The 17,469-nt window shown below is 43.8% G+C and overlaps 1 protein-coding gene across 2 annotated transcripts in view; it reads right to left on the bottom strand.

Moving 5' to 3' along the window:
• Window positions 1-4,143: 4,143 nt before the first annotated feature.
• Window positions 4,144-17,469, bottom strand: part of PPP1R1C (protein phosphatase 1 regulatory inhibitor subunit 1C) — a 76,359-nt gene continuing 63,033 nt past the window's right edge. For both annotated transcript variants that reach the window (XM_088476361.1, XM_088476360.1), the window contains one exon: window positions 4,144-4,574. In XM_088476361.1, coding sequence (XP_088332487.1) covers window positions 4,489-4,574 — 86 coding nt within the window. In that variant the 3' untranslated portion in view covers window positions 4,144-4,488. The remainder of the gene's footprint in view (window positions 4,575-17,469) is intronic.

Genomic DNA, 17,469 nt, shown 5'->3' with positions numbered 1-17,469 from the left:
GTTTGGCATATACACTGGTGTGGGAATTTGCACGGATTTGGGGTCCCTTGACGATGGGCTACAAGCTTAAGGGCCTCATTTATCAACGGGTTTTATCATTCACAACGAGTGATAAAACTCATTGCGTATGATAAATAGTGCTCCAGCCAATCAGTGCCCAACTGTCATTTTTTAAACAGATGACAGTTGGTAGCTGAGTGGCTGGAGCACCATTTATCATACGCAACAAGTTTTATCACTCGTTGTGAATGATAAAACTCGTAGATAAATGTGGCCCTTAATGTTTTGATCAAAATATGAACAAAATCCCCATGCTTTTATTTGCTAGATACACAGATTTGCAGGTATATTATTGTTAGTGCTGATAGCAAAAGTCTTTCTGTTTTGTATACATATATGGCATTAATACTGCCACGCAGGTGGTACCATTTACAATATGGGTAAAACCGAGCGCAGGCATATTTCTTTTCTGTTCTGTGAGTCTTCTGTAGTATGCAAAGGAAACTGGTCCTTGTTTGGAAATACCGACACCACAATCAAGAAAATGTGAGAGAGAGCAATCCCGTTTGTATCTATCCAAGTAAACCCCACATTTATATATGGTATAAACAGAGAAGCAGGAAATCAGATACTGCTGATAACGATAGCTGAGAAAATTAGACTGAAAATACGTTTCATGATGATGTTTTTATCAGTGAGTAATTATCCACATCCTATCATTATTCATATAAAAACTTTTTTACAATGTCATTTTGTACCTACATTTTCAACAATTTAAAATGAAAACGTGTAAATTTGAAAAAAACAACAACCTATTAATTGTAAGAAATATAACAAATATGATGCATTTTATGTTTGGAAAGTAACAATATGAATTTATACCTGTACAGTGTCCTAAGAAAAATAGGTTTTGCATATATTTAACACAGGGCCAGCTCTAGGGGTGTTCGACCAGTGCGGTCGCACAAGGGCGCCACCCCTAGAGGGCGGCACCCTTCCCCAGCATCCCGATTTCAGCAGGACAGTACTGTCCCGCTGCTCCATCCGCAGGTCGAAGTGGCCCGCGGGTGGTCTAATTGGGAGGTTGGGGACCCCCACCGCCGCAGCTGTGTGGCGGTGCCGGACCCCCGGAGTGTGAATGGATGCCGCACGCATGTGCGCGGCATCCATTTACTGACGGAAGAGGGCTGGGGGAAGCCCAGCCAGTGACGGATTGCTGGGCTTTACCCCCAGCGTGACGTTATTTGGAGGTGTGCCATGCGGGCACGCCTCCAAATAACGTCACATAGGGGGTGTGGCCTATGGTAATTAGACCACGCCCCCAAATTCAGTCGCATGCGATGAGATGGCGCCATATGATGGGCTGGCACAGGGTGCTCTGACCCCTGGAGCCGGCCCTGATTTAACATTTTCAAAACATTTTGAGGGTTTTTTTTCTGAAAAAAATGATATATTCATTTCGGTGTATCCTTTCTGTGGGCCTGATTCACTTCGGATTGCAATATAGCGTAGGCACGCAGTTCAGTGCAATTGGAAGCTAATCTATTGCGATCGCAATGCCGCGGCAGCACTACATAAGGACGCCCACTTTACCTTACACGCACTTCAGTAATGCTTAGCAACACTGCAAAAACATCGGTACAATCAAGTACCATCGGACCCATACGCACAGTTAAGTCAGGTCAGACTTCACTCAGGAATTGCTTACTTCAGCGCACGCTATGAGACCTCAGGCTGCGTAGCGTATCGCAGCGGTTAATTAATGCAAGCTCCTGCATCGCCATTGAAACGCACTGGCACGCCTGCATTTGCCCGACCACCCCCGTCACCACCCATGAACAGCACTTACTGTGAATCACTCTGCGATGGGTCTGCATTCCCGATCGCAATGACTGGTTTGCGCACGTGCACTGCAATGCATGCACAGTACGCAACAATCAGCCAATTGCGTGTGTATAAGCAAATGTGATCCTAGCTGAATCAGGCCCTGTATTCCTTTCCGGGTTCTTTTCCTGTAAGCTCCTCTTTATGGGGCCTATGTACTAAGCCCTGGATAGAGATAAAGTAGAGAGAGATAAAGCACCAACCAATCAGCTCCTAACTGTGTTTGAAAAATGACAGGAGCTGATTGATTAGTTCTTTACCTCTCTCCACTTTATTTTACTCCAAGGCTTAGTTCATATCCCCCTTTATAACTATCATGCTGTAGGTGGTTCTTTCAACACAAGACCCAAATCACAACCCTGCTTAACACACAGAGGAGCTCATTCAGACCCGCTCGCAAGCACCTTCCCCTGTTACCACCCACAAATCTGTCACTCAAAGCAGCGACCTGATAGTGGCTTACGAGCAACCAAAATCAGGTCTCAACGAATGGCTTGCGCACGCGCACTGCGAATTATACGCATTCGCAGATGGGTGAAAATCGCTCACAACGAGCGAACGCGCCTTAGCGACCGGGTCTGAATCAGGTCCAGAGTAACAGAAACCTGACAATGTTTATAAGCTCTACCTCTGCGTCGTATCCAAATACAGTTAGTGCACTCTCTATGAACCAGAATCCCATAGCATCCAGGACTCCCCAAGTTTTTCTCTATCCCAGCCCGGTCTGTCTATGGCAATCACTCTCCACAACTTGAAGGAATCACAGCTGTTGCAGGATAAGTGTTTGCAAACAGCAGCAGGATTCAGTATATACTGTACTGTATGAGCTGATACAATGTTCAGTGCAAGTTAGTTATGCGGACATGTCTTGTGTGTCTTCTTACTGAGCATGCTCCGGAGCAGAGCGTACAAAGCCATGAATCATATGCAACTCGCTGTCATCTCCACTTGCAGCTGAATGAGCATAACTGGGTGATAACATGGCAACTATATGCAAAACTCAAAAAGAGAAGCAATTGTGGTCTATACAACATCGTGTATGCGGAATTACACCTGCATTGCACCAAGGATAGGGCTGGTGATACTGTGCACTCATGATAATGACGGCTATACTACCAGTAAGGACAGGGATCGTCCGGCCTTAGAGATGCGTGCAGGCAAATACACTGATTTAGGGGCCCATTTATCCACGAGTTGTATCATTCGCAACTAGTTTTAAAACTCGTTGCGTATGATAAACTAGTTAATGTATGGGCCCCTAAGTTCCATGCACGCATGAAATGTTGAAACAAATATGGCTGACTTGCATTTAACTCCCATAGTGTGCCAGGCCCAGGACTAAATTGATTTTATTTTTAAAACAAGATGTCCCAGCCATTATGAGACTGGTTACAACTATATGTTTGCTCAGTGCTTTGTTTTATATGGAAAAAGGTGCCGGTACTCACCCAAGGTGGATACAAGATTTATAGTAGATTACACACTCTGGATATGTGTCAAAGGCTTATTTTATTCACTCCTGAAATAACTTTTTTTTTAATTTTCTCCTGTTTTCTGGAACTAACTATAAGTATTAATGATTACACACAAAACAAAAAAGTGTCAGTACCCCATACTTCTGTGTTCCACCACAAAAAAACCCATTCACACCAGTTACCAGGGGCCTAACTAGACCTAGGGGGCCCCATAGCAAAATTTTTATGGGCCCCCCCTAGGTCCTGTCCCCACGCCCACCCCCCCCCCACCCCCCCATTCCGCACCCTCCTCACTCCCCTCTCCTCGACTTACCTGCCTTGTGGTCACGCTGTGCAGGAAAGGCACACCTCCTCTCCTAGTCGGCTCCATCTCTCCTCACTGACTGATGCTGGGAGGAAGCGGCCACGCCTCCTCCCAGTATCAGTCAATGAGGAGAGCCGGAGGCGGAGCCAACCTTGAGAAAGCGACCACGGAGCAGGTAAGTCAACGGAGAGAAGAGTGAGAAGGGTGTGGGGGGGAGAAGGCTGAGGGGGGTGGCTGTGGACTGAGGCCTGGCATTGTAGATGCAGGGGGAAGGCCGGGCCCTGGGCGGTCTGGGCCCCATAGCAGCCGCACCCCGTGCACCTACGGTAGTTATGCCACTGCCAATAACCTCTGCTCCGTCCGTGACTGATCGGTGATTCTGATATTTGTATCCAGTGCATTGGGAGATATTCTAAATTCCGGAGTATTTTTTGCTACAGCTCAGCGTTGATTTTCAAACACACAAATTAAATAGCTTTATTGTAAATGTTTTATTTGTACAGCAATTATAATATTGGTATTATTTACAGATGATTGTCTTCTCATTGCAAACATTCTTAAGTTAGATAATAAAGTTAAATCAGTGACACATGAAACAAGGTATATGTCACATCATTTCTGTGTTCTCGTTCTGCATTTGGTTATGAAGAAGTTGTATATCAATGCTCTACAGTTCATGGAATAAATCTCTCTTTAAAAAAACACCCCACTGACTTATTGAGATATGAAACGCCTCCCAGGATGGTGTCAGCTGACAAATATACGGCAGTTTATGGTTCTTAGACTTAATAAAAAACGTGTATGTATATATATATATGTATTCATTCAGTGGTCACACTCGTCATCTTCATCATTTTGTTCTTCTTCTTCAGGTAAAGAAGAATTCTTCTGGTTTTTTATCTGTGTAACCCCTGTGAATAGACAGATACAGATCAAATTAAAGTATTTTCTTATCCCGACCAGACTTGCTGTCGTCTCGAGCTTAAAAATAAATCAATTGTTTACTTTTGGTATTCCCGGAAAGTTAATCAGACCTTCACAACTACAACTCAGAGAGCTAAATTAAGACAATAACAACAGCATAATACACAAGGTTTTTTTTTTTAAAAAAATTGGATCGTATCACCGGAAGTTTGCTAAACCTCCTGCTCTGATGCAAAATGACATTCAAACTTTGCTCATCTTGACCCCTAAATACATGGAGATCACAGTCACAAGCAGGACAATCGAAAATCATATTGTTGTTTTTCATCAATTATTTTTATACATGAATGAGAAGTAAAATTGACACATTTGTATACTGTATATTTTATTTTAAGATGTTATAAGGAATAATCAGTGACAGAGCTATTGTTCCTGCAGCTGAACCCAAGCTCTGAGTGACAAGAACACTTTATAATTTGGCCCCTACTACAGAATGCTAATGCATAGAATGATAGCAGTCTTGTTATGACTGCATTATTTGCATGAGCTATAGTGATCTATTCGATTAAAATAAGAATAATATCAGGTGTTATGCTTTTATGTTGGCCTATATATTAGACACCGAGGGTGGGATGTACTAACACAAAAATGTGGTCAAACCTCCGAAAAACTGCAGTTCTCAGAGGTTTGATAGCATTCCCCTAATGTATCAAGCTGCTTGCACACGATAGTCTATTGGCTTTTTTTTTGGATACTTCCCCAACTGGGATCCAATAGGATTCCCCTTAGTGTCCCCCTCGGCTCGCACATGTGCTGACTGATGGCCGTGCATTCATAAACCAGGCAGTCCTCAAGACGCAAAGGACAGCTCTTCTTGGAAGAGCTGTCCTTTGCTGTTGTAATCACAATACTACATGCATACAGTGTTAATAAATGCTGCCATGCATGCGGTGAGTGGCGGGATGTATCGCATTCAAACTGCGATGATTGATACATCCATCTCCAATAACAATTTTTACTAGCTGGAATACCCGGCATTGCCGGGGTTGAAGAATGGACCTTAAAGTGTATCTGCAGCATTTTTTTTTTACATTGCAGGCCAAAATTGGAGACCAATGCATATAAAAATGTGCTTGGAGGAAATTAGTAACTGTCAGTGCAGGTGCAGTGTGACAGTTGATCCTCAGACTCACTTCTCTTCCGTTGCAGCTCTGCCTGCCCCCCACTGGTACATACAAGAGTGTGCCTTCAGAATAGTGCAGTTTTAGGCACTGGAAGACATCCTGAGTGAACTTGCAAAAATCATTGTCGAGCAGAATTCTCTGCGGACCAACACTGGAAACCATGGCATATGAAAATATGTTTGGAGAAAATTAGTAACTGTCAGTGCAGGTGCAGTGTGACAGTTGATCCTCCAACTCACCGCTCTTCTGTTGGAGCTCTGCCTGTCCCCCATTGGTACATATCAGTCTGTGCCTTCAGATAAGTGCAGTTTTAGGCACTGGAAGATATCCTGAGCAAACTTGCTTAAACCAAAATTTTAAATCAGAGACTCCATAGCCCTGATGAACTTCAAACATAGCCAAAATTCTTATCCTGGTCAAACTACACCACCATGTCAAATTTGGTGGAGCTAGGTCCAAAATTCTGGCCGTGCATAAAGGACAAATGAACAGACACACACACACACACACACACACACACACACACTGGCTCGCTTATTATATACTGTAGATTTATTTATTATTTATTTATTAACAGTTTCTTATATAGGGCAACAAATTCCATCGCGCTTTACAATTTAAATTAACATTATACTGGGTTGTAAAAGACATACATACATAAAAGACATACATAAGGGTAAGAGATTATGGATATGTTAATATTTCTCTGAAGGGCCTGTTTCCTTTTCTTGAGATTGTACTGTGTTTCAACAGATCGGATTCATTACAAAAATAAAAATATAACTTTTGTCCCAATTCACAGATGTATTTCACTTTTATCTGCATTAGCAAGATAAATACATTTCATTATAGTAATAATACATTTCATTTATATTATCTTTTATTATTAGAGGAAAATGTTTTTTTTCTTTTTAGCAGTGTATTTTTTATTATAGTGCTAATGCTTTATGCCGGTGTTATTGGCACATCAGTGGGTCACTCTGTTCTGTGTATCAAAGCTTTATAGATTTATAGATGCGTGAGTATCGCTATTCCCCCCTAATCCTAATACTTCTTTGACCTCTAGTTAGATTGTTCTGTCTTCTTTTACGGCTTTTGTCAAAAGTTATATTGTTCCTAATTATTTAGTGCTCATGTCACAAGGCTTTTATTTTCTGCTGTCTAAACAAAGGCACTCTACTTCTTTTGTTCTGCATTAGGCTATGATGTCTTTGATCGTAATCGGCTCCATTTCCCAAATTTCTTGCATCAACAATTCAAATGCTACAGCATAAAAACAGGGACATCTGACATGAAGCAACCGAAACAAAGCCTTTTTAAGATTTTTGTATATTAATTACATTTTACTGTTAAAATAAGACCTCTGTCTATGCCCTTGTAAACCTTCTCAAAGTTCAGACTTTTCATTAGTATAAATCCAGTCACATGACCTATTTACTTTCCAAAGGTCAAACTTAAAATTAACCTGTGCTCTTCCCACAGTGGAGATCATATATTAAGTGTTTTAGATTTGGTTTTGGATCTGGATCGGTTTTGCCATAACCTCAACTCCGTGTTTTGTTTTTTGGTTTTGGATCTGGATTTTTTCTTAAAAAAATCATAAAAACAGCTAAAATCACATACAATGGGCCTGATTTTGTTCTTACAGTATTATTAACCTCAATAACTTTTATTTCCACTCGTTTCCAGTCAATTTTGACCACCTCAGCTCACAATATTGATTTTTTTATCTAGTTAAGGGCCAAAAGATTGCATCCAGCTAGCTGGCTCAAAACTGAGTGATAAATAGAGTTGAGGACTGTGCAAAGATAATGGTTTAGGTACCCCTTGAGGATTCAAGAATTGATAGTTGATAGTTGGCGCAGCCACTGGCTGAAGTAAGAAGAGTTGATATTTGATAATTGGTGCAGCCACTGGCTGAACTAAGAATTGATAGTTGATAGTTGGCATAGCCACTGGCTGATGTAAGAAGAGTTGATACTATATAATTGGTGTAGCCACTGGCTGAAGTAAGAAGAGTTGATACTTGATAATTGGTGCAGCCACTGGCTGAAGAATTGATAGTTGATAGTTGGCACAGCCACTGGCTGAAGTAAGAAGAGTTGATACTTGATAATTGGTGCAGCCACTGGCTGAAGTAAGAAGAGTTGATAATTGGTGCAGCCACTGGCTGAAGAATTGATAGTTGATAGTTGGCGCAGCGACTGGTTAAAGTAAAAAGAGTTAATAATTGGTGCAGCCACTGGCTGAAGAAAAAAGAGATGATACTTGATAATTGGTGCAGCCACTGGCTGAAGAATTGATAGTTGATAGTTAATTGTTGATGCAGCCTCCGGGCTGTGTAGTAGTGGAATACAGAGCTATGATTAGGAAGGAACCAGTCCTGCAACAGCCTTGAGGGCTGGAACTCTTGGCAAGTTGTGGCCGTTACAGCCTTGAGGGATGGTGAGGAGCGACAACAGGTGGTCTTTGGGCCATGAAGCAGGATGCGGCCTTTGGGTCGTGTAGCAGCCTTGAGGGCTGAGAACCCTTGGCTGAATGTCACTGTTGTGCGACTTGTGCCGCCAGGTTGACACAACAAGCAGCAATTGGTTCAGGATTTTCTTTAATAAAAATGAAAGGGGCATGCAAGAGATGCTGTCTGTGGCCATTACAATTTCTGGACATTCATAAACCATAACATTAAAAATGTCAGGCAGCAATGCCCCAAACAGCACATAATGGAAAGGAAAAGTTGTGAGATGGATTTGTCCTTGGGCCCTCCAACCCACCCTTATGTTGTATATATGAAAGAGGACATTCACAGTTTAACAAACCAATCACTTCAGTGACAGGGACTTCCACTTGTGGCTGAAATTATTGGTTTGTTTGGACCCCCCACAAAACAAGCTGCCAATGCGCAGTGGACATTGGTGGCAATGTTCCATACACAAACTGGCTTTACAACATAGGTAAGATCAGATGTCATCATTATCACCCCATCAGTGTGTGCATCCTCCTCTTATTCACACAATATTAGTTTGTCACTGCTGGAATCCACCATTACAGACGCATATGTATTTTTTTTACTTAATTGCTGGTAAAGGTCTTCCTCGTGGAATTTGTCATTCATTTTAATGAACATCATCATTTCCACATTCTAGGGAAGTAATCGCCTATGCCAATCACTGACAAGGTTCCCGGCTGCCCTGAAAACTCTTTCATAGTACACACTGGAGGGTGGGCAACTTAAGTAAAGCAAAGCCAGTTTGTGTAAGGGACTCCAAATTGTCTCTTTTTCCTACCAGTAGTGAAATGGACTGAGTGACATGCCTATTTGGGTGCTATCCCTAAAATAATCATCCACCATTCTCTGAATGGTAACCTTAACAGACAAAGTCATGGTAGACATGTCACTGATTGTAGGCAGTTCTTTAAGACCCAACCAGATGTCATTAGGTTTTGCTGACTGATCTGCATCACCACCAGCAGCGGGTCTGTTAGGAAAATGTAATTTTTTCAGGGCAGCTGCAGAAACTAGAGGAGATGCTGCCATGTCACATGCCACTTGAGCTGACAATTTTTTCACCAACAGCTCTTTGCATCTTTTCAGATTTATGTCCATCGGAAAGAAAGACACAAGGTATGACTTAAACCTAGGATCAAGTATAGTCGCCAAAATATAGTTATCTGATTTCAAAAGTTTGATGACCCTTCGATCCTGACAAAGCAAATGAAGGGCTTGATCTACAAGTCCAACATACTTAGTGGAATCACTCCGTTTAAGCTCCTCCTTCAGTTTCTCCAGCTGCTTTTGCGAAAGTCTGATTAGGGGAATGACCTGACTCAAGCTGGCAGTGTCTGAACTAACGTCACATGGGTTTGAGAACCTTACACAACATGGAAATTATTCTCCACTGTGCTTGACTAAGATGCATTCCCCGCTTCTCTCCCTATGTCATAGGCTATAGTGTAGCATTGGATGGCCTTTTTCTGTTCCTCCATCCGCAGAAGCATATAGAGTGTAGAATTCCACCTAGTTACTACCTATTGCTACAGCTGGTGGCAGGGCAAATTCAACAGTTCTTGCTGGTTCTGCAATCTACGACATGCAGTTGCTGCATGTCAAGAATGTCCCGAAATCTTTTGGGCCACTGAGTGTATCTCCTGCATGCCCCAAAAAATGTTTAAAAAATGCTGCACCACCAAATTAATTGTGCGAGCAAAACATGGGATGTGTTCGAATTCACCCACATGTAATGCTCGCACAATATTGCTGGCATTGTCAGGGGCCATAGATATAGCTTATCTAGACTTTAGTAAGGCTTTTGACACTGTTCCACATCGCAGACTGTTAAATAAACTGGAAAGAATGGGATTGGATACAAATATAGTTGAATGGATAAGATCATGGCTGCAGGATAGGAAACAGAGAGTTATAGTCTCAAGAGGGAAATGTTACCAGTGGAGTACCTCAGGGATCTGTACTTGGACCAGTGCTTTTTAATATCTTTATTTGTGACATTGCAAATGGTATTGAAGGGAAACTTTGCCTTTTTGCAGATGACACAAAGGTATGCAACAGGGTAGACACACCAGGAAGGGTAAAACAAACGATTGATGATCTAGGTAGACTAGAGGAATGGTCAAGAACGTGGCAACTACAGTTTAATGCCAAAAAATGCAAGATCATGCACTTGGATCTCAAAAATCCAAAGGCTAAATATTGTATTAATGGCACTTTACTGGAAACTATTGAAGAGGAAAGGGATCTAGGAGTCACTATTTCAGGTGACTTAAAGGCAAGCAAACATTGTAACAAAGCAATGAGGAAGGCAAGTCAGATGCTTGGTTGCATAGGGAGAGGAATCAGTAGCAGAAAGAAAGAAGTGATAATACCACTGTATAGGTCATTGATGCATCCTCATCTCAAATACTGTGTTCAGGCCATATCTCCAGAAGGATATTAATACATCGGAGACTGTACAAAGAAGGGCAACAAAAATGGTGCAAAGTCTACACCACAAAACGTACCAGGAAAGACTAAAAGATCTTAATATGTATAGTTTGGAGCATAGAAGGGAAAGGGGGGACATGATAGAAATGTTCAAATATATAAAGGGTTTTAACAAGGTAAAGGAAGGAGACATTCTTCAAAGAAAGAGAAGTATTAGAACAAGAGGACATGTTGGGAACTGGAGAGTGGTAGGTTCAGGGGAAATTTAAGGAAAAATTACTTCACAGAAAGGGTAGTGGACAAGTGGAATAGCCTCCCATCAGAGGTGGTAGAGGCTAAGACAGTAGAGCAATTTAAACATGCATGGGATAGACATAAGGATATCCTTCAGAAGAAATAAGGATCAATAAGGGTTGAGGTAACAATATGTTTAAAAATGGGGCAGACTAGATGGGCCAAGTGGTTCTTATCTGCTGTCAAATTCTATGTTTCTATGTTTCTATCACACATCCCGAGGAGAGTCCAAGTGGGGTAAGCCATTTTGCAATGATTTCCCTGAGTTTTTCGTAGAGGTTCTCAGTGGTATGCCTCTAAGTGAAACCGGTGATACACAGAGTTGCCTACCTCTGAATGAGCTGGCATTTGTTAGATGCTGCTGCTGCTTGAACTGTTGGAGGCAATACACCTTCCCAGCGGGCTGTCACAGACATGTAATCTTTAGGTTGCCCTGTCCCACTTGTGCACATATCTGTGGTTAAGTGGACAGTGGGTACAAAGGCATTTCAGGGGACATTAATATGTTTTTTTTAATGTCCTTGTACAGATTGGGAATTGCTATTCTAGAGAAGTGGAATCTAGAAGGGACATGGTAGTGGGGACACAGGACCTCAAATAACTGTCTATAACTCACTGCATTAATGGCGGATAATGGACGCACATCTAATACCAGCATAGCGGTTATGGCATCAGTAATCTGCTGTGCAACTTGATGTCTGCTTTCATACTTCCTGCCAAATACAAAGGATTGTTTGACAGTCAATTGTTTGTTTGAACTACTAAAAGTAGTCTTCTTCCTGGTCCCCTTCTGGGATGAAGATCCACTCACAGCAATAGCAGCAGCAGGCGTAGCACTCAAGGATCCTTCTGAGGAACAACGGATAGGAGAGGAGTCAGTCCTTATGAAATTGGATGCAGGACTACTTCCGATCACGAATGAGGATGTTGATGATGATGCAGGTGTTGGTGGTGGAGATTGCAGCTGCTTGGCTCCAAATAGAAGGGAGCAGCTAGGTGACAGTGGACTAAGGGGCATATGTATCAAAGCTTGATGTGAGATAAAATTGTGAGATATATATCACCAACCAATCAGCTTCTAACTTACATTTTGCAGGCTGTGTTTAAGAAATGATAGTTTGGAGCTAATTGGTTGGTGATATATATTTTACAATCTTATCTCACATCAAGCTTTGATATATATGCCCCTAATTGTTGTTCGTTTTTTTTCCCCAAAGTTTCAGAATTTGAAATACCCTTTCCAATTTGATGAATGCACTGCAAGTGACGTAACAGGGAGGAGGTTCCTAGATGGTTAAGTTTCTGACCTCTACTCGCTGTTACTTGGCAATGGTTACAAATGGCTTGGCAAAGGTTGTCTGGATTTGGGTTGAAATAATTCCACACAATGGAAGTGGATTTTTTGGTCCTTTGCTCAGGCATGGCAACAATGGGATTCTTCCCACCATGGGCAACAACAGTTGCCTGATTTACAGTTTTTACACAAACATTCTCGGCAGCAACATCCTCATCATCATCAACATCCTCATCATCCTTGTTGTTATCGCCAACTACGTAAATATCCTCCTCATCCTCCTGGTGCAATTCCACAGAAGCAACCTCGATTTCTACGTCTTCATGTTGACTTGTGCTGCTCATCCCCACATTTGCAGAGGGCACACAAATGGTGGAAGGAGGATCCTCTTCAAGTACAGTATTAGAAAGGTCAGGCTCACCCATGGCAACCGCGTACACACTTGGACTCTCCTCTGGGATTTGTGATTTTTCATAGCACACAGTTGGTTCCGGTGTCTTACTCGTCTTAATAATTTTTATTTTTTTTGTACCTCTCTTACAAGCAGAAGGGCTTAAATCATCACTAGAACCACCAGTCATAAATAAAGGTCAAGGCCAAATCCTTTCCTTGCCACTACATGTAGTGAATGGCATATTGCCAATTTTTTGTTTCTCTAAAGCTAACCTAGCTTTAGCCTGACTTAAGCCCTGGTGCATTGGCCTTCATAGATGATGTTGACGGCCTTACATTGTCATCATGACTGCTGCCAGCAGCTACAAGACTGATATGTGGATCCTGCTCTCCTGTCATTTGACTGTCCTCCATACTCACTGCGGTCTTACAGCAGTGTTACCAAGCAATTATAGCGCAGCTAAGTTGCAGCTAATGCACGCAACCATACACAGAAAAAAAGAGGGTGAAGAGCACCCCTGAAAGAGGCAGCAGCCCCTTGATAAATGACACAGGCAGCACCCCTGCAGGACAGAGCACCCCCTATACAATACAACAGCACAGCCAGTCAGCCCCTATGGGCAACAGCCAGCCAGTCCCTATGGACAGGACAACAGCCAGCCCATATATGGACAACAGCCAGCCCCTATGGACAACAGCCAGCCAACCCCTATGGAGTGGACAGGACAACAGCCAGCCCCACCCCCTATGGACAGTAAGCAGCCAGCCCCTATGCACAGCATCAACAACAGCACAGCACAGCGATCACATTCACAGCCCCCTACCTCTTCACTCTCCACAGTCGGAATGAAAATGGCAATGATCGCGGAACCTTTTATACAATCCAAAACCCAATAGAATCCGACAGCAGGATAATGACGTTTTGCCTCGTTTTGAGATCTTCCTCATATCTCCTAAGTTCGGGTGGGTTCGGATCTCTGAAATCCGGACCCGCTCATCTCTATAATCAAGCACCTCAATATGCCTTGGCTTTGCCCAGATGCATCTGGACAACTAGACTACTCTGTACTGGACTCTGCAAGGAACAGACTCACTCAACCCAGCTCCTTCCCTCCGCCTGTGCAAACCAATATTCGTTCATCAATGCCTCCATCTTGTGACATAAAGCCAAGAGCTTTGGCTGAAATCTAGAAACTGTGGAGCTCATTCAGCCGGACGCTAAGCTGCGCTCTCACGCAGCTAAAAGGGGCCGGGTATGAAAATACCACAATCGCACTGTCTGGTGTAAGGACGCCCTCTATGTCTTAGCGACGGCAGAGCGAACACACACTGGAGTATAAAGCCGCCCACCTTTCTTTCTTAGCACAAGTCATCTCCAGGAAGTGTCTGAACAATTGAAACCATCGAGAGCCATCGGAGCTGCACGCAGCGCTTGAGGTAGACCCTACCCCGCCTCAAGCACTGCAATTACTGCAGGCTGAAAACAACCAAGTGATGTGTAAAATGACACTTCTTTGTTAATTATGCACACCCCTAAAATGCGTTTGCACATCCACTCCCTCATTCACAAGCACCTTCTCCTGTTACCACCCACAAATGGCGCTGTCACTCAAAGTAGCATCCAGTCTGTGTCTTACGAACGTTCAATTCCCGACCGCAATGAGTGACTCGCGCATGAGTATAATGCTGCATGCGCAAATGTGCGATAATCGCGCATAGCGTGCGTATGCAGCTTAGCGAACGCGTCTGAATCGGGCCCCGTGTACACCGAAGTGCATAGTGGGCCTAAAGCAATCCTAAGTAATAATAAGCAGTACATTAATTAAAATTCCCCAAAACTAAGATAATATTTTGCACCAAACCTGACTCCTACATAACTGTTCACTGGAGCAAGGCTCATTTTTAGATCACGTTATACAGTAATTTGCTTCTGCAAGGAATAAATGTGAATGCCTTATTTTCTGGCAGTAATACCCTGCAACCTGATCACCCAATCACTTACTGTCCTCCCCACATTGCTGCCTGATATTGGTGCATTACAATACTGTGGGTGCATAGTGACAGGTGAATGACTGCTGGATCACTGCTTACCATTTCCAAAACACCCTCAGTACTCTAATTACTCCCTCACCACCTCACTCGTTAGGCAGTGGTGCTAGTGCTACCTGGCATGTGACTCTGTGCTCCCTGCAATTCTGTAACACACCAGTCTTTACAAGTCCAGCCAAGCAATGTTAATATGTTTCATTTTGAATTATGGATAATGAATGGGATGCAGTCAGGATACCGGCGGGCGCTATCCCGCCCGCCGATATCCCGACACTGACATCCCAACATGGAACTAAAGATAGGCGTCGAAATCCCGATGCCTATCATTAGCCACACTACGGAATCCCAACACCCGGCATTCCGAACGAAGGTTTAGCGTCTAGCTGCGTGGAGGGGGTTAGGTTTAGGGACCCCCGGGGGGACTTAGGGTTAGGGTAGGGGAAGGGGGGGTTAGGGATAGGCACCACTAGGGGGGTTAGGGTCAGGCACCCCCCCTGGGAGGGTTAGGTTCAGGGTACGGGGAGGGGGAGTTAGGTTTAGGCACTAACGGGGGGAGGTTAGAGTTAGGCATTATGGAGGAAGGTTATGGTTAGGCACCCCTATAGGATGGTTAGGGGGGGAGAGGGGAGGGTTAGGGTACTTACCTGCAACTGTTGGGATTTTGACCTGTCGGACTGTCACTGACAGCCACCGGCATTACATACCGATTCCATAATGAATAATTGGGGATGGGGAGTGAAATAGAGAATCATCTTCGATGTCACCAAGCCAAATATAGACCCTGCAAGTCATTATTAGGTACTACCAGCTACTCTGGAGTTACCCAATCTACAATTATTAATTTTGTTGATGCTGTATGGATCAACTTCACATACCCCCTTTCCCCTATACAAACTATGGTAGAAACAGTCAGTTTGTGAACTAAACCAATATCAATGAAAATGTGATGGTGCACTGTAACAAGACACCCCCTTTCTTGTTCTTATGTTGGCAAACCTGGTTGCAGTTTCATTGTCTGTGGTCGGGGTCTACAGAAGCAGGTAAGAAAGAATATATTGGAGAGAGAAACAATGGGGTGATTCTCAGTTGCATGCAATGACGATGTTCACGTAAATTAGTGACTTCTTGCTATTTCAAATGAGTAAACCTGTAAAATGTCACAAGGCATCTGCGTACAGAGTCACAGGACCGATTGAGACACATTGACTCTGCAGTATATTGGGTTTCCTGAGCAGGGACTGGGAAGTGGCTAAACAGATGCACAAATAAATTGCGTCTTATGGGTGTGTTATGGGAGTGTCACTGGTGTCTAATAGGTTGCGAGCTTAATTGCATATATAATGGAGGCCATTCTCTGACTGCGATTCTGCACCTGGAATGGGCCTGGTGCAATTCCCAAGGTGCTCCCGATGTTTGTGACTGCAGATGTACAAAATGGGCGTCCCAGCCCTTGCGCATTCAGAACACACTTGTGCACTAGGTGATGGGCTTTTACTAACATTAGCGTAAAGCTGCAGATGCGACTGCAGTAAAAGACGCTAAAGCGGTTGCAGCAGTGTGCTACTCAGAATGAGCCCCTGTATGTACAGATGAAAGAGAGTGTGGCAATGAGGCACAATTGCAGCAAGAGGAGAGAGGGTATTGGTCAGAGGTAGACAAGGGGGTATATTTAATGGGATGTAGTCAGCATCCCGCTATACGGGATGCCGATGGTCTAATTACTGGTGACGGAATCCCGACAGTAGTCCGGATCCCAGCTCCAGTATAACGTCCGCCGGCATTCCTGAAGGTAAGTATTGGGGGTTAGGGGAAGGTTAGGTTTAGGCAGGGCTGTAACTAGGGTAGTGCGACCTGTGCCATGGCACCGCAGGACAGGGGGCGCTGTTTGGGCCTGTCAATTTTCCTGTTTATTATCAATCTCACTTGTATCTTCCTCCTTTATCCCCAGCATCTCCTGGCCTCCCCTATCTCTTCCCTGGTCCTTCCCCTTGAAGCCAATGCCCTTTATCAGATACACTATCTTGTGTCCCTGTTTAAAAAATGGAGGGGGCACCAATGCTCTCTCTGGCACAGGGCACCAAAAAGCCTAGTCACGGCTCTGCGTTTAGGGTTAAAGGCTAGGTACTAGGAGGAGGGTTAGGGATAGCCACTAATGGAGGAGGGTTATATTTAGGGTGCAGAGAGGGGGAGGTTAGGGTTAGGCACTAGGGGGGAGATTAGAGTTAGGCACTAGGGGGGGAGGGTTAGCGGTACGAGACTTACCTTTTAATGTCAGGTTTCTGACAGCCAGGATCCCATACCCAACCCTATTTAATAGGGTGAGAACTGGCTCAATCTGAGTGATTAAGTCTGTAGATTTAAAACCATCCTGGTTTTGCCCTTTACCGGATTTCATATACTGTATACGGGATGTAGTTGGCATCCCGGTGTGCAGGATGCCGATGGTCTAAATACCAGCGCCGAAATCCTGACAGCGTTGGGATCCTGGTACTAGTATCCCGACCACCAGCATCCCGAAGGTAAGTAGGGGCAGTTAGGGGAGGGTTAGAGTTAGGGTTAGGCATTGGGTGGAGGATTAGGCACCGAGGAGGAAGTGTTAGGTTTAGAGTGCAGGGAGGGGGAGGTTAGGCAGAAGGGAAGGTTAAGTTTAGGCACTGGGGAGGGAGTGTTAGCTTTAGTATGCAGGGAGGGGGAGGTTAGGCTTAGGCACAAGGGGGGGAGGTTAGGTGTAG

Source organism: Taudactylus pleione, unplaced genomic scaffold (assembly GCF_031769625.1).
Source record: "Taudactylus pleione unplaced genomic scaffold, aTauple2 ptg000188l, whole genome shotgun sequence".
Lineage (NCBI taxonomy): Eukaryota > Metazoa > Chordata > Amphibia > Anura > Myobatrachidae > Taudactylus > Taudactylus pleione.
Note: the sequence above shows the minus strand (reverse complement) of the source record. Positions and strands in the feature narration are given on the sequence as shown.